Consider the following 17601-nt stretch of genomic DNA (forward strand, 5'->3'; position numbering starts at 1 on the left):
CAATAAACAAACAGAAAACTATCCCCTCTGGGCCAATGAGGCAGACACGGTACCCAGGAAGTTAAAAGCACTAAAAGTGTTCACATTTCTACTGCTGGGGTAGGCATTATAATCCAGGGCCTCTTCCCTTTATTCCTGAACAACTACTACGGTCTCCTAGCCTCTGGGCTCCCCCCAACCTTTTTTTTTTTTTTTTTTTGTCATCCCAATTGAATAATTCATTAACATCCTTAACTTCGTTAAATTACTCTGTTCTTAAATCCAAACCCCGATGCCTACATTAACATTCTCCCCTAAGAGACCTCACTCCCCTAACCCTTACTTTCCAACCCAAGCCTTCGACTCCTTCCAGACGTCATCATCTTCCCTTATTTGTGCCCCAGACTCGTTCACCCGCATCTCTCATCTCCTGGACGACCCACCTCAAGATGCCTTCCATGAAGCTCCTGCTCTATAAATCTTCCCTAATAACCCGTTTGGCAAAATCTTTCATTGACTCTGAATTTCTGTAACTGGTTTTTCTCATGATTTGTTCCCCTCCAGGCTCAATGAATATCTACCGAGTGATCAAACATTTGCGCTATCAAAACACCAGAATTCTACTCTAGCGATTTGTTGGTGTCCTTCGATCGCTTCAGAGAGACCATAAACTCCTCAAGATTAGAGATCTTCCTCTACCTCCTTCCCTTTAGGAGATCTACCCACACAGGACACACGGTAGGCTCCCGGTGAACACCTGATGAATTGAACTGAACTAAAATACATCTCTGCCCTACCTCAAACAACCACGTAACCAACCTGAAGATAATCTCTGCAACCAAAAGAATCAGACAAAAAAAAAAAAAAGGTTAGATTATTCTGAAGAAGGAGATTAATGGACATTTTTTATGTCCTAAATTTTTATCCCCATTTTTTTGAGGTCTTAGTAATGTTCTTAAGTGCTCCAAATTAAGTCTAGACAGAGTATTTTGAATAGCACAGAGCAGAAACAAAAAACTCTACACATTTTAATCACTGACTATCCTTTGCCTGAATGGCGTGCCTTTTTGTTTGTTTATCTGGAGAGTAGAGCTTAATATTTGGTCTTGTTTTTAGTTTCCTGGTCTCGCCAATAGTGGAAATACCCCCACATCAATTTACTGCTTGCTCTCCCTCAACCGAAACAAACAAACAAACAAAAAACAAAAACAAAAACAACACCAAAAACCCCCACAAAAACTGGCATCAGTGTAGAATCACACAGGGAAATGGCAGGGACTTCCAAGGTGAGGTAGCGGTAGTAAAGAGGATTACCTATAACTCCATTTCTTGGGGTGTGAGCACATGAAAGGTGACACCATTAAGGAAATCTCTTTCTCCCCAGCAGCGTTTCTCAGAGTGGGCTGAAGACCACCCTGCACAAGCTCACATCCAATTCCCTGCAGTGAACTCTCTGTGTGTGTGTATGTGTGCACATGCGCGTGCGTGAGAACAGGGTGGAGACTTTCTCAGGGGGCACTTCTCTGGAAATTCTGATTTGGTGGGTCTGGGGCAGGATCTTGGTGGAAATGTGTTCTTAACAAGGTCTCCTGGTGATTGTTATGCACAATACAGTCTGAGAAACAGTGCGATTCGGCAGTTAACTATGTTAACAGACCTTCAAGTTGGAAGGTCAAGTGGGAAGGGGATACTCGTGCATCAGATGTAAAAATCTTAAAAAGGAGCCTTTGTTTCCTGAAAAACACACGTCGTGCTTGCCTCTACAGTGATATGCCCCCAATCTCGGCCAACCAAATCCTGGAGTTTCCTCCCCGTCACACCACCCATCCTTCCATGGACCTCAGGCCGAGGACAGGAACATCTCTCTGTGTCATCCTGTTTCCATGTCACTTGTCCGGGAAGAGAATAAGGTAAGGTATTTAATACTATCCCATTTCAAATAAGGAGGGACATGTGAGTGTCCTCCCCTTTGAAAGTGAGAGGTCCCAGGGGATAATCACCCAACACAGACACAGGGGACCCCAGGAGGACCAGGCCCTAGGGAAATATGGACCCACAGTGTGGATCCTCCTTAGATGCACAGCTCAAACACAGACATGTTCTCTCAAGATGTGGCTGAAAATGTCTTCCTTCTCAGATCAACAATGGACAATTGTAGAGTTTTTTCCTGCTCCCAGTCCCCATAAGAGGCAAAGGAATTGAGAAAAATCAACTTGATAATCGTGGCCTGGAGTTGGCTGTCCCTCACAGATAGCTAGGGCTAACACACACAGAGCCGAAGACTGTCAAGGACCTGCACCGCTCACTATGCCAGCAAACCACTCTGGGGTTCAGATGAGGCCTTGGAAGGGCATGGAACGCGGGGACCAATGTTAAGATGAAGCATCACCTGAGGCAGAAAAGCTGGGCTGGCTTTCATGTGGGCTGTGTCCTCTGAAACCAGAGCTGGGCACGGAGGCCCACCATAAGGACCCAAAGGATACTCATCTTTTTGGCCAAGGTGACCACGAGGAGGAAGAGGTTTGCCTGCCCAGAATTTTAGGCAGCAGTCACCTAAGGGTTAAAGAAAGGGGATAATGTACCCAGAGGGAGGGCCTTTCCGAGGGAAATGGGGGTGCAGGGGCCAGAGGTAGAAGGCGGGGAGAGGAGAGCTAAGGAGAGCCCCGAGACTATCTGCAAACAAGCCTTCCACACCCACCAGACTCCCTGAGCTGGGTCCCAGGCACCAGGGGCAGAGACCATCCTGGTGGGAGGGGGGGTGGGAAGTGTCACGTGGGCACAAGAAGGCGAGAAGACGTGAGTACATAAAGAATCCCAAAACCAACTTACTTGATCCATCAAGTTTTACTCTCAATATGCATTGCCTTTCGAACAGTTTTTAAAAGTCTCTTTACAAGTCGCCATGCTCAATTTCTACTGAAGGTGAATAAAACTGGTATCTGTTCGCTAAGCAGCAATTTCGGGTAACTGAGTATTAAAAGCCTGAGCGCCAGTTACTCCTTCCCAGACCTGTGAAGGTGACCCGCAATGACACCAGCCAGAGCTCCCTTTCAAAGAAGGGCACTTCCTAAAGAGAACATGTGCTTGCTGTCTCACCCCTGCACACCCTCCTCCTTCGACCCTTCCCTCGGGGTTCAGGCAGGGCCCTCTCCTGCAGGCTCCAAGCCCAGGCGCCCCTTCCTCCGTGGCCACAGCACCGGGCTCCTGGCTTCCCAACGTGTGTGGCTCCAGAGCACGGGGACCGACAGCAGACTGCAAGTGAGTGGTAGATCCTTCCCTCCTGAATCTGGCAGGGAGGCAGGGGGGCAGAGGAGGCTCCTCCTTAGCTGCTGGATGAAGTGGGAAGGGAATGCTGGGGAAGGACAGGAGAAGAGCCTAGAAGAGCTGCTGTAGCTCAAGAGATGGGGGGGCGGGTGGGATGGGCCGCGGCAGAGACACAGCAGGGCCCCACTGGATGAGGAACGGGAAGGGGCACGACCTGGGGCTCAGATCTCTCAGGGATGGGGGTGTGAAGTTATCTCCTGAGACCCATAGGCTGAGGATGGGTAAACGGGGGGAGGTCAGCCTCTGGGATGGGTATGCGGTCAGCTGAGGCTCTAGCACATTTTGCAGCCTTTCTCTGTGGCCTAGAAGGAAGTGTGGCGAAAGCACACCCCCGATCGGAGTGTCAGGGCACAAGTGCTCAGGCACATGAGTCTTGGGACTCTGCTTTTATAGTCTACATGACAACCTCTTAAAGGGGTGTCAGTCCTATCTTCTCATTGGAGTTTTAGGAAGTTTCTTGCCAACTTCCATGCTCACTGGACTGCTCGATGTCCCCTCAAACACAGCCCAGCACAGTCTCCCCAGAACAGACTCTCCCGTTTCCCACTTCTCTCCACTCCTCACGCACTGACTGACCCACGAGCTGGACAGTGAGGGAAGCACCTGGGTCGTGTGACTGCAGTCCACTGGCCCAGCAACGCGGAGGCTGGCGACCAGACCTCCCCAGCTCATGGGTGAGGAAGTAAAGGCACAGAGAAGGCAACAAGACCACACCACACAGCTTAGCGAAGGGGGAAGATCTAGGTCAACCTTAGGTTTCTCAGACTCCGAAACAAGTGCTCTTTCTCATCTGGATCCCACCAGAGCTGCCATTAAAAAACACCCATGCAGGACCCCACACCCAGAGGGGCTGATTCAGTTCATGGTGGGGATTAGGACCCAAGCTGGGTGATTTTCCAACCCTACCCCTCACCCCATCCCCACCCACACCCCCACAGGTGACTGTAATGCGTGGCCGGGGCTGGGAGCCGGTGTGCTAGAGACTCCGGGATGGCGAGGGCCTTGCTACCCGTGCTGTATCCTGATGCCCAGCAATGTGCCTGACGTGTGCTAGAAGTGCAGTCAATCCTTGCTGACTGAGGGAAGGAATGCAAGCCTTGCACTCCCTCCCCAGGCTGCCACAGTCCTTCCTCCATCCTCACCAAACCCGAGCTCCCCACCACAGGCGTGGGCTGACTGGCGCCTGGGCCACACCTCTCCCTCCCCAGGGACATAAGTCATCTTCCCAGCATTGCTTTCGTCCCGCTACCCTCTGTTCACCACCCTGCTACCTGTTCCGATGCCTCAGTGCTTGCTCCGTGTTTAAGGATACAGTTGCAACCCCTTCCTTCGTCGGGTATTTAAGACCCCAACCCCCCAACCTATCCTTTCAATCATACCTGCCGTCACCTGCAGACCCCTGTTAGGGCCTCACAGGCGGGTGTCCTCCTTGTCTCCTGAGCAAGTCTTGCGATTTCCTGCGGCAGTGACCTCAATGATGCACTCCCCTCCCCCCCCCACCCTGCCCATATCTGGGTCCTCCCCATCCACCAGGACCTAATCACCCCTGCCCGGCCCTTCACCCCAGGCTCCAGGAATCCCTTCAGAATCTGAACACCTATGCCGAGCAGCTTACTTGGCTCCATTCTCATGTGGCTTCTAACCATCACTTCCATGCGCATGTCCTAATTTTCTGACCAAACTGTGGTCAGTCACTTGAGGGCAACAACTGGAGGTGTGTAATTTTACCTCCCCCCCGCCCCCCCCCCCCAGTGACCCCTGCTGCACACTCTCTGTGAATGCCAGGAGGGCACTCGGCATCTCCTGTGTTGGGGCAAGCAGTCTCACCTGTAGTATCTGGACTGCAAGTAGGTGGAACACACAGCCTTGGACACGTGACTGGCCGAACCGAAGTCGATGACCTTTACTCTGTACGGTTGTCTAGAAGGATCTACCAGCATGATGTTTTCTGGTTTGAGGTCGGCATGGATGAGACCTAGGCTTTTCAGTTTCATCAGGGCTGTGGCTACCTGCTGGAGGACTGGGCGAATGTATTTGAGGGGCAAGGGGCTAAACTTGTTCTGCTTCAGAAAGTCATAGAGGTTCTGCTCCAACATCTCAAACACCAAGCACGTGTGGTTCTTGTGCTGGAAGCACTCGTAGGCGCGGACAAAGTTGTAGTCGTCGGCACTCTCCGTGCTCAAGCGGGCCAGGATGCTCACCTCGATCTGACCCTGCCGGGCATACGATGGGTGGTTCTTCAGGATTTTGATGGCCACGATTTCATTGGTGCCCCGCTTCCAGCACTTGACCACTTGCCCAAACGTCCCTCGGCCCAGGAATTCTAAAACTTCATAAGTGTTGGTCATGGAGCACAGCACCTCATGCTGGACCAGCTGGTAATCACCTTCGCTGTTGGAGCCACTGTTTTTGGAGGTGGCAGTCGATGTGGTGGCAGTGGCTACAGTGGCCCCACTCGCATTATTCTGAATCATGGGTGGATGCTCTTCGATGATCTGCACGCTGCTCGTGTTCTCAATCTCCTCACTCTTACGCTTGAGTCCACATTTTTGGTAGGTATCAAGAAGGCTCACAGTGCTTCGACGCATTAGGTTATGTGGTCCGCCGAGGACTTGCCCAGTGACAGAAGTGCTACTTGCTGATGTTACAACTATGTGCCCGGTGCTTCCTGGGAAGATGATGGTCTGCTCGTAAGGTAGGCCTGGGTTTGGGATTGGCAAGGAGGTGCTGACGGTTGTAGTGGCTGGCTGAGAAGGTGGTATGTTCTTGCTCTGGCTATACACTTTGCTGTGGGAGCCGTACCCAGTCATGTCCCAGGCGGAACTCGGCTCTACTTTCAGTTTCTTCACACTACAGAAGGCACTTGATTGAAGGGTGTGAGGGGAGAAGACTTGCACATGTGAGGCCATACCTACAAGAAAAAGGAGTGAATTAAATTAAATGAATGAATTCAGCAGATTCATCTCAGTTCTGACCAGTGGCTAGGGTCCTATAGAATACTTTCCTTCCACTTCAAAGCAAGGTGGGGAAAGTGAATCTTTTCCCTCCCTCCCCCTGCCCCGGAAGCACATTCTGGCCGCTCAGTTCGGGAAGCCAAGGAGGTTCTGGAGTGTTCCGCCTGCCACCATTAGGAGGGTGGAAGAATTGTAGAGTCAGTAGGGAATACAATCAAGATTCAGATACAGAATGAGAATATCAGAGCTTTGTTCATTACTTATTTTTTTAATAAATATTGTTTGTGATAGAAACAGATTCTTCAATTCTCACTGTGTTGCAATCCTACTAAAACCGAGGACCGTATCAGGTGGGCCAGTTAACTGTTACATACTAAGTTGTCCCAATGGTCTACTGTTCCTTGTCACAGACCCCAGATTAGCTTGTTTGAAGAAACATCTTCCCACATAGGTCTAATCCTGGAGCCACTCACGACCTGCTAGCTTCTGGATGAATCATAATTACCCCCTGGGATCTTAGTCATCTTAAATGAATTCTGTAGGGCTGAGGAGATCAGCAGTCAGTCTGATATTTTCATTTAGATGGCCTAAATAAAACATTGTATATGTTTTATAGCGTTAAAACATTTATTTATTTTGGGGGAGGAGTAGGTAGCACCATTCATGGGCTCCACTCACTAACTTTTCCTGTTCATCTATCAATGTGTTTATCTAGAAAGTACTATTATTTCATGCCAATATCTCAGCCACAATTGAGATAACCACAGAAATCTAGAAGGCCGTAACTCTGGAATAGTTGTACAATTTACAATTATGGTGATTCTAGAAACAAAAATTCATAGGAAACTATCAAGAAAAAATAAGACAATGATAAAAGGCAAGTTCTTAAAGGTGAAAGTAGAAACAAACACTGCTCATCATCTAACTGCAGCTGATGAACATTTCTCATAGAAGCACAAGAACTGCGGGGTTTTCATCAAGCTCCGCTGGTGTCTAGCTGTCCTCATGTTCATGTCTCTGACCCCTTTGCCTTACCTAGAGTGGTCATTTAACCTTTTCCTTCCCACTTGGTCCCCTGTCACCCTGGCCACCCTTTCTCTCCCAGCAGACACCTTCCACTTTGTCCAGGAGCCCAACATCAGCAGCCGTACTTTCTACCTTTATTCTCTTCATTTCAGAACACTCCTGACTCTGTGCCCACCCCCCCATCTTTTCTTCCTTCTCTCCGGTCTCAGAGGAAGCTGTGTCTCTCCTTTTCAACACCAAATTTCCTCCCATTCTCATGATTCCTCCTCTCTGGTTCCTTCCACTGTCTTCTCCTTCTCTTACAGCTTTCAATTTCTGCCTGTTAATTAGATCCAAGTCCTTACTAGGTACTTAATAAAGTTTTGCCGAGCAAGTCAATGACTTAATCTTTTTCTTCTGCCTTCAAGTATGTGCGGAACACACACACTCCCAACTTAAAAGCCAAGAGGAGTAACAGCCATACTCTTCCCCTTTAATTTTTTTCTTCTTCTCACCTGTAATCAGTGGTTTATGTTCCCTTTTCTTCAAGACTCATTCCTTAATCCACGGCCCTCACCCCAGCACATTCACACACTATAGCTCTGTGTTCTTAAAGGTAAACGACTTCCTAATTGCCCAACCCAAGGGCCTTTTTCAGCCCCTATTCCCCCTGACCTCCCGGCAACATCTGATATGCTGACCACAACTTCCTTCTTGATGCTCTTATCTGTGTTTATGAGAATCTGTAATCTCCTCCTCCAGTGTTTGATTGCACACTGTGTGCCTCGGTGGTTCCTTTTCCTCTTCCTCCTTTAAAATGCTGGCATTTCCAACATTTTGACTCTGTTCTCTCTGGAAGACAATCATTCAAACAGTTTGAGTTGTCATGTCTATGCAGGTGACTCCCGCCTTCAGGACAGGCCAGGCTCTCCCTCTTACCTTCCATGAATATATTTCTGCCTCCCACTACATCAAAGACTATCTTCCAAAGCTGAACTCCCTTATCTTTTCCTAAAAATTTAACCATCTTGCACCCCTTTCTAACATCCCCCTTTCTGTTCGTAGAATATTCTTCTAGCTACTTGGTTCCAAAAATGTGGATTTACCTTTGATGATTCTTCTTTTATCCAAGGACAAGAAGGTGCTAAGTCTTAGTAATTTCTCCTTCTTTCAAAATGTCTTTTGTATCCATCTCTTTATTTCTGTTCTTGCTGCCACTTCCACAGTTAAAGCATTGTCTAGTAGGACTGGACCAAACACAAACATCTGGTCTACCTGAGCCGTCTTTTTTCCCCTCTAATTTGTCCATATTCAGCCGCCAGATTAATCTTCCTAGAATATTTCTAAGCATGTTACTCCTCTGTCCAAAAACATGTTTTTTCTTTTTTTAAAAGATTTCTTTATTTTAGAGACAGAGACAGAGAGTGAAGTGTGTGTGGTAAGGGGCAGAGAGAGTCTTAAGCAGACTCCGAAGCGAGTGTGGAGCCAGAGGTGGGGCTCAATCTCACAACCCTGAGATCACGACCTGAGCCAAAACCGAGTTGAACGCTCAACGAATTCTGCCACCCAGGCGCCCTGTTCAAAAACTTTCAATGACTCCGTAGTGTCTACATGATAAGGTGGAGGGCTCTTTAACTTAACATCATCACATTCGATTTCAATTACGTTGTTGGCTTCATCTCCAACTGGTAACTGTTCTCAACCTCCAACTTGAATTAAGCTGTTCTACTCACTGTTTCTAGAATGTCTCTTACACGCCCTACCTCCACACTCTTACACCATTCCCTCATCTGGCACGCCTTCACCTTTTCTCTCAATTTATTCAAAGACAAGACAATTCAGATCCCTCTTCTTCCCAGACCTCTCCAACCCACACTGATCATTCCCGTATCTCTTTCCCAATGGCACTTACCCATATGTACTATCCATTTGGCCATAAATTGCACTTTTGACTTGCAAAATCTCTTTTGTCTTGTTGAACTGAATTACTTATCTTTTGTGCCATTCCACTTTTTACACATTTAGGTCATGTTTCCATAACCAGGCTATACTTTGGGTCTAAGAGCTACAGTTTATACTTCATATTCGTGTTTTCCCCAGTATTAAACCAAGCTTATTATCCATGGTAGGCATTCAGTTGACGGAATAAAGCACTCTAACTGGCCAGGCCTCCCTGAGAGCTTAGTTCTCTGGCTACAGAGCAATGACCAGTCACAGGCACCTACGGAACCTGGCCTTCCTCTGGAGAGTAAAGAAAAACCTGCCACTATTTTCCCACCCAAACTAAGACTTTTTAAAAAACCAAGGCAGGGGCTAGGCAGCTCCTGTCCTGGTGTCAGTGCTCACGTTCTGTTTGTACTTCAGCCTGGACGTGCTCTGACTTCCCACAAGCAGCCTCAGCCTGACACCAGACACACGCTCTGAACCCCACCTTCACCCTGATCCCGTAGATCTGACAGAGGCTTCCCTTCTTGTTTGGATCCTGAATTCCAGTATCTACCTATGCAAAATGATACCTCCATATACATCCCTCTGCCTGACGAGACTATTTTGGCTTGCTTAGTCAGAATCTACACTACCTGTTTTTTCCTATTCCTCTTTTTGTTCAAGTCAACCTCCCCCTAACTCTGCAAGAACACTGAAAATGTTTTTTCCTATAGTTATCAGTATTAAATATTCATATTGTTTTAGATGTTGTATACAATATAGAAATAACCAATCCCTTCACTTTTAGTAACTTAACCACCGGAGGCCAAACAAATAAGAATTTCCTTTGTCCTTTGCTACCTAGTCTGCCCCTCATTCCTCAATCCTCAAGTACTTGGGGAAGAGAGAGTTGGGTGGTAGTAGAGGAAATACGCTGATGTTACATAAAGGAGAAGTGGCTCTTTCTATTTTCACTGTTTTAAAAACATTTTGGTAGAAAGGCCAGGGTGCAGAAGTGGAATTTTACAGATGGAAAGAGGATGGCTTATGACTTATTTGTTATTGGGATGACAGCCAAGGGTCATAAAATTGTGGAAATCATCACTGGCTACCTCTGGTGATGGATGCCCAGGATCAGAGAGGAGATGTGCATGGCTAGAAATGCCCTTCACCACGCCTGCTGCCTCAGACTCAAACACCATTCCTCAGGGTTATCATGGTTCTCCAGATTTTAAAATCTTGAGCACCTAAGTACATACTAGGCTCTGGGCCGGATGTTTTAAGGACAGGGTGAGCAAACACCAGACTCTGTCTGGGACAGTTGAGAGTTACCCTTTCCAATTCATTCTCGCAACGGTCCTACTTTGAAAGCTAGGAAGTCCAGTGATGGGGTTATGTTCCTAAGGTAAGTGGAAAAATTAGACCCTGATTTTAGAAGTTCAAATCAAGGGCACCTGGGTGGCTCAGATGGTTAAGCGTCTGCCTTCGGCTCAGGTCATGATCCCAGGGTCCTGGGATCGAGTCCTGCATCGGGGTCCCTGCTCCTTGGGAGCCTGCTTCTCCCTCTGCCTCTCCCTCTGACTCTCATGAATGAATAAATAAAATCTTAAAAAAAAAAAAGAAGTTCAAATCAAGGTAATTCTACGTGCCTCTTTGTCTCTGTCTTAATGGTTTAACAAGAAATTCAGTTTTCTAGGGTTAAGAATAATTTTTTCCACCTAAAAATAAGAATAGCCAAAAATCTTCATGATTTTCCTGAAGTCGTAACTCATAAGATTTTTTTTTTTTAATGTCACTTATTAAAGGACTGGCTCATTTAGTCCTACCCCCCCCCACTTATTTGCTTAGTTTCTTCATAATTTTATATTTCACAACTAGATGAACTGAAAAGTTGCTTCACATCTGAGTACATTTCCTTTCCATTTCACCACCCTAAAATTATCTACTGGAAGATCAGACTCTGGTGAAACCACGGAGCTGAGTGAGGGTTCAACTATGATTTAAAAAGAAATTACATTGAACTTAACTTCACTGAATTCTACCAAAGCTTGAGAGAAGGAATTATAAGTAAAATAATGGCACCATTTCCAGCAGTGGATAAAGTTTAATTGTGGTTTGGCAGATGTGAAAAGACTGCCATGCAGAATCCAGTTACATTATTAAAGAGAACACAATTGTGAGCACCTTAGTGTTAAAGAGGTACAAATTTCCCCACTTCCCAAAATCCTTTGACACACGCTTCTGCTGAAAAATGAGTATTTGACAGAAACAATCAGGAACTCGAAGGATTAAGTCCCATACCCAACTGGATGCCATATCTGTCTTAGAGATCACATTACTCAATATGATATTATAAAGTTGTAGAATACATAAAAAGGAACGTCAAAAATGTATGAATGTTAGAAATATCCACCTGAATGGACATTTTTAAACATCTAGAGAAAGGCTAACCTGTAAAGCTCTTGATTACCCTGTATAACATGATAATTTGATGCCTCAGGGGTTGAAAAGTACTAGAAAAAAAATGTTTTCATGGACATGCAAAACTATATTCATAAAATTTTAATGACAGTCATCCTGCTTATCAAGTTTATATTTCACAAGTAGTGCAAAGATAATTTCAGATTAGCCAATTTTAAATGATACATTTCCAAAATAGTGTATACTAAATGTCTCTGGGGCTTTTATATCACTTTCAATCAAAGTCTGTTTATCCACTAGTTGTGTAATGTTAAATATATAATGTATTCCATCAGAGCACAGTTTAGGATCAACCAAAGCTCTACAGAATTCTTTCATCAATTATGACAATAACAATCCTACTGATTTCATTAAGGGTCCTCTATATAAAAAAAGACTGGGGTTGGGCACAAAAGGAAACACAAAGACATCTAACACACTGGCACTGCCCTAAAGGAGCTTAAAATCCCATGGGGGTTGCCAAGTTCATTGCAAATTAAAAAGAACAACCGGCAATTCTAAGCAACATAAGCAACTCGCCAAAGTAAACATGATAGGAGCTTAGAGAAGCTAAGACTTGAGCTGAGGTTAGAAAAATGGGGTATCTTTTGAAAGGCAGAAGGACACCGTTCCAGATCTGGCTAACCGTGTAAGCAAATTGCTGGGCGCAGCTAGCCGTATGGCCTATGCCCTCAGGAAGTTTAGGCTTTGCTTAGAGACAGCAATGTAGGAGTATTTACATAGTAGCAATACAATACCAAATGCTAAACCAATAAACAACCGTGTGCACCAACAGCCTACTTATCCAGAATTGCCATCTTCTGATAACTTCAATCTTCTAGAAGTTAAGTTTTGAATACTCTGTAAAGCTGGCGTGAAGCCCTACTGCTACCGCCACTCACTTCACCCCTTCAGCCTTCACCGGCCTTACTGATTGTCCTGTAACACACAATTACATTGTAGAGGGACTATCGTTGACTTTGCCCTCTGGGTCAGACTCCAGTGGCTTACACCCCGCAACTGTAGGGTGAAGTGCATTTTCCCTATTTTACAGATGAGTAAATGGAGTTTTGGGAGATGACCTCGTTGGTCCAAGGTCGCTTTGCTACTAGGAGCAGGGCTGGGACTTGAACTGAGGTCTGCCCAATTCTCAGATCCATGCTATTAACCATTCTTCTTCCCTTTGTAGGTTTTCGGACTAGAGGCACCAAAAAAGGACACAGGTACAACAGGCAAGGAGAAACAGAAGCTGACATGTGAGAAGTGACAGATGCATACTATGTACCGAAAAAAAAAAAACCCAACTGCACACCACCTGCTAAGATGATGGGCACCCATGACGGTGATCCTAAGTCATCTACCGTTTCTGTATCACCTGCTTCCAATGACATCTGAGAAATACAACCATTCAAAATTGTTCAAATAAGTTAAATTTACCTCATTAAGGAGGTAAACTTCACTTATCTGATGCATAGTGGCACAGTGGACAGAGCACTGGTCTGGAGTAAGATGATCTGGGCTGTCACAGCAGTCCGGGGTGGGCGGGGGGTGGGGGGAGCAGCAGTGAGGATCTGGACTAAGAAACTGCCTGAGAAAATAGAAAGGAAGGAGCCAAAACATCAGACTTTGCAGAGAAGAAAAGGTAAGACAACACTAACAGGGGGGTGTAAGGGCAAAGGAGAGAAGAATCCAGTAAGTCTGGGAGACTCCAAGGAGCGGGGTTCCATGATGGTGACAGGAAAGATGGGGAGTGGAACCAAAGCTTGGGGGGGGATGGGAAAACAGAATAGGCTGTCCACAAGTTGAATTACGAGCCCTGACAAGGTATCCAAGTTGAAATATTCAGTGTTGGACTATTCATACTGAAACTCTGAGGCAAGGAATTGCTTAATTTACCAAAGTTAAGATGTCAGGGGCCGTTGGTCATTGACAATCAGCATCTAGTTCCCATTTGCTGAGCTGAATCTTGAATGAGGATAAACCATTTTGAAAAGAGAATGGATTTCCATAGGGTGCACTAACCTTGCACACAGGATTAATCAGAGGGGGAAGAGGGAAGGGTAACCCTGAATCAGCTCACGCATATGCCAAAGACAAAGGGACGTAGCCAAAAATATTGCTAAACAAAGATCAGCAGGATGAAGTGACAAATACACCAAAAGGGGAAAAGACTGAAATCAAAAGTTCACATCCCAAAGAGACTAAGAAAGGACTGGTGTTGCCAATTTTGAGAGAAGAGTCCAGCTGGAAGAGCTCTATTTTGGATAGATTTCATTGTAGGCATTTATAAGAGAAAATGTTCTCTATGTACCGAAAAAAAAAAAAACAACAACAACAACCAAACCCAAACAAAAAAAACAACCCACAAAAAACCCAGGACAGGAGAATGGACGAGAAGTTGTGGCTAGAGATGTTGACCTAAGGGCTTTCATCAACAACACCTAGATGGAAATGGAATCCATGTGGTAAAGCTGTTTCCCAGGAGAAATGGTGTGGAAAGTAGAGCAGATGGCAAATAAAGAAATCCTTGGGGGCACAGACGTGGTCAAACAGTATGAGGAGGAAAGTATGAGTCACAGGGAAAAGTCAAGGATAAAATGATGATAAACACAATTAAGAGATTGATCCTGGAGAATGAAAACAGAGAAAGAGCTATTGGGCCTGGCTGGAAATAAGCCAATAGCCCTCTTCTTCCACAGGGTCAAGAGGAGAGAAAGAAGGGGTGCTCTCCTGGGAAGAGAACCAAATGTGCCATGTTATCTCCTTGCTTTTCCAAGAAATGTGATTCTCTTCAGGACTTTCAAAATCTACCTACTGGCTCGTTCTGTGTCGAAATCAGCTCCTCTCGTGTTCAGACTTACTTTTCTTTCTGAGAGTTGCTAACCTCACCTGTAACAGCTCTGAGACTCTCTCACATTCACCTTTCCATGACTCTGCCATAAACCATTATGGATAAACCAGCCTTTCACTGCAGTGGTTAAGTACATGTGGTCCACAAATGGATTATATGAAGGCCATGTTACCAGTTGTTATCAGGCAATCTGAAAATCACCAATCCAATATAATTCTGGTAAAGAAAAGAATGATACCATTAAGACATACAAGTTTTCTTTTTAATTTTTTATTTAAATTCAATTTAGTTAACATATATGTATTATTAGTTTCAGCGGTAGAATTTAGTGATTCATCAGTTCAGTATTAACACCCAGTGCTCACGACATCAAGTGTCCTCCCTTAATGCCCATCACCCAGGTACCCCGTTCCACCCACACACCTATCCTCCAGCAACCCTCCGTTTGTTCCCTATAATTAAGAGTTTCTTATGGTTTGCTTCTTTCTCTGTTTTTATCTTAATTTATTTTTCCTTCCCCCTCAGAAGTTCATCTGTTTTGTTTCTTAAATTCCACATATGAGTGAAATCATATAGTATTTTTCTCTGATTGACTTATTTCGCTTAGCATAATACCCTCTAATTCCATCCACGTCATTGAAGATGGCAAGATTTCATTCTTTTTGATGGCCAAGTAATATTCCATTGTATATATACCACATCTTCTTTATCCATTCATCTGTCGATGGACATCTGGGCTCTTTCCATAGTTTGGCTATTGTGGACATTGCTGCTATAAACATCGGGGTGCAGGAGCCCCTTCGAATCACTCTTTTTGTAACCTCTGGATAAATACCCAGTAGTGCAATTGCTGGGTTGAAGGGAAGACACATGTGCTTTTTATAGTTTCTTTCTCCAGGAAACTGGTGGAATCAATGAAAGGAAAAACAAAATAACTCAAAAACGCCTTTTTAAAACCATAGTTGCATTAATTAAGACTCTTAATTATTAAAAAAACCTAAACTTTTACACGTAAGAGTATTAGTTTCCTAGGGCTACTAGAACACAGGACCACAGACTGGGTGACTTAAGCAACAGAAATTCGAGATCAAGGCTGAAAGTCAAGATCAAGGTGTTAGCAGGTTTGGGACCTTCTGAGGACTTGTTCCCAGGATCTGTTCCAAGGCCCTCCATGGTCTGTAGGAGGCTGTCTTCTCCCTGTGTCTTCACTCCCTCTTCTCTCTACGCATGTCTCTGTGTCCCAATTTCCCCCTTCTTATAAGGACACCAATCATGTTGGATTAGAACCCACCCTAACGACCTTACTCTAATTGATTACCTCTTTAGAGAGTCTATCTCCAAATCAGGTCACATTTTGAAGTAATGGGGGTTAGGAATAAAGTGAATTATTTTGCAGGGGGCACAATTCAACCCATAGCAATAGGTTTAAGGAACCAAAAGCATTTTACTAGAGTATGATTTTCTCAGGATATAGAGTCAGGATATTCCAAGAGAACTCTTCTTTGTTCTTCCCTCCTTGGAGAGAAGACATTTCATTTTGTGATTTCCCTATATTTTGCCTCAAAGGACCTACAAGGGTATTCCAATTAGTCAAACATTACATATGGAAACAAGCAAAAGCAAAGTGGTTATTTTAAATTAAATTCTGCCCTAAGTGTAAGCTGCAGTGCTTCTGGAAAAGGCCATACAGTGATGTATGTACCTGTAATGTATATTGAGGAATAACTGTAGTCAACTTTGGTATAAAGGAGAGTTGGCAGTGACCCTTTAATAACACCAAAGTGGGAAAGAGCTAAGTTTATGGGGCTAACTCTGGGTGGATCAAACACTTCTGAAGTAGGACCTGAGTAAGCTCAAAAGAGAAATCATTTGTGGGCCGGGCATGGGATGGAAGTTTCCTTCTCCACTTCCTCCTTGGGTCAGTCTTAATCTCACATGCACTAATTCCCTTCTGCTATCCATACTGCACTTTTATTTTTTTATTTTTCTTTAAAGATTTTATTTATTTATTTGAGAGAGAGCATGCGGGGGAGGAGCAGAGGGAGAAGGAAAGCAGACTCCCCACTGAGCCCAGAGCCCAGCGTGGGGCTCAATCCCACAACTTTGAGGTCATGACCTGAGCTGAAATCAAGAGTCGGACACTTAACCGACTGAGCCACTCAGGCGCCCCACACTGTCCTTATAGTGCAGGGCCTGTAGAGGCTCTTACATTTCCCAACTTTGCATTTTCCTTCCAACTGAGGATCTCAAGAAAATAACGCTTCTAAACAACATTGGTGGGATGAAAAGGGTAAATATCCACAAAGTATAAAAACACAACCAGCTATGCTTCTGGTTTTAACACTGATGAATTCCATCCAAATACACATTTTTCAAAGATCTAGAAGGATAGTCCTTTTGTTCTTAAAAGGTTTTAAATAAGGCGGTTAACCTTGCAATGGTATTAATTTCCAGGTGTTTGTGTCACAAATCTTTGCAAAAGCCTTATCCCTGACTCTTTCAGCCACTACCTCTCATTGGCATCCCCCCTCCCTTCACTACTGTTCCAAAATCATGACTGACCACCCCAAGAAACAAGTGAGCCAGAACTAGAACAGGTATTGGGGAGGCTAGGTATATGTCTGGTAATGCTACATGAGCCTCAGATTCAATTTTTCTTTTTAAAAAAAGATTTATTTGATAGAGAGAGAGAGCATGAGCAGGGGCATGGGGGCAGAGAGAGAGAGAGACAAGCAGACTCCCCTGTCAAGTGTGGAACCCGATGCGGGGCTTGATCCTAGGACCCTGAGATCATGACCTGAGCCGAAGTCAGATGCTTAACTGAATGAGTCACCCAGGCTCCCCATCAACTTCTCTATCTTTTAGAAATGTCTTATAATACTAAAAATCTAGCAAGCTTTTTACTTTTATACAAAAAAGAGTTAGTTATTCTTAAATGTTTGGTATCATACTATAAAGTAAAATCAAGTGTTTTTCTTACTTAACCCTTACGTAAATTCCATGCCCAGCCCACAACTGATTTGTCTTTTTAAGCTTACTTAGTTAGGTTCACCTTCAGAAATGCTTGGCATACTCAGAATCAGAACTAGAAACCTACTTTAC

The 17601-nt window shown here is 44.9% G+C and overlaps 1 protein-coding gene across 7 annotated transcripts in view; it reads right to left on the minus strand.

Moving 5' to 3' along the window:
- HIPK2 (homeodomain interacting protein kinase 2) overlaps positions 1-17601 on the minus strand; it is a 185680-nt gene that overhangs the window by 122822 nt on the left and 45257 nt on the right. For 6 of the 7 annotated variants that reach the window (XR_015766801.1, XR_015766802.1, XR_015766799.1 and 3 more), the window contains exon 2: positions 5131-6214. Coding sequence is in view for 3 of the 7 variants with exons in the window: in XM_028106246.2 (XP_027962047.1) it covers positions 5131-6214 (1084 nt within the window). In the remaining 4 variants the exon portion in view is untranslated. Of the gene's footprint in view, positions 1-5130; positions 6215-7777; positions 7856-17601 lie in introns of those variants that run through there. The other variant, XR_015766800.1, reaches the window with a different exon arrangement.

The sequence above is a fragment of the Eumetopias jubatus genome, unplaced genomic scaffold (genome assembly GCF_037043125.1).
Source record: "Eumetopias jubatus isolate StellerSeaLion01/CBP00866 unplaced genomic scaffold, mEumJub1_p1.0 scaffold_14, whole genome shotgun sequence".
NCBI classification, from domain to species: Eukaryota; Metazoa; Chordata; class Mammalia; order Carnivora; family Otariidae; genus Eumetopias; species Eumetopias jubatus.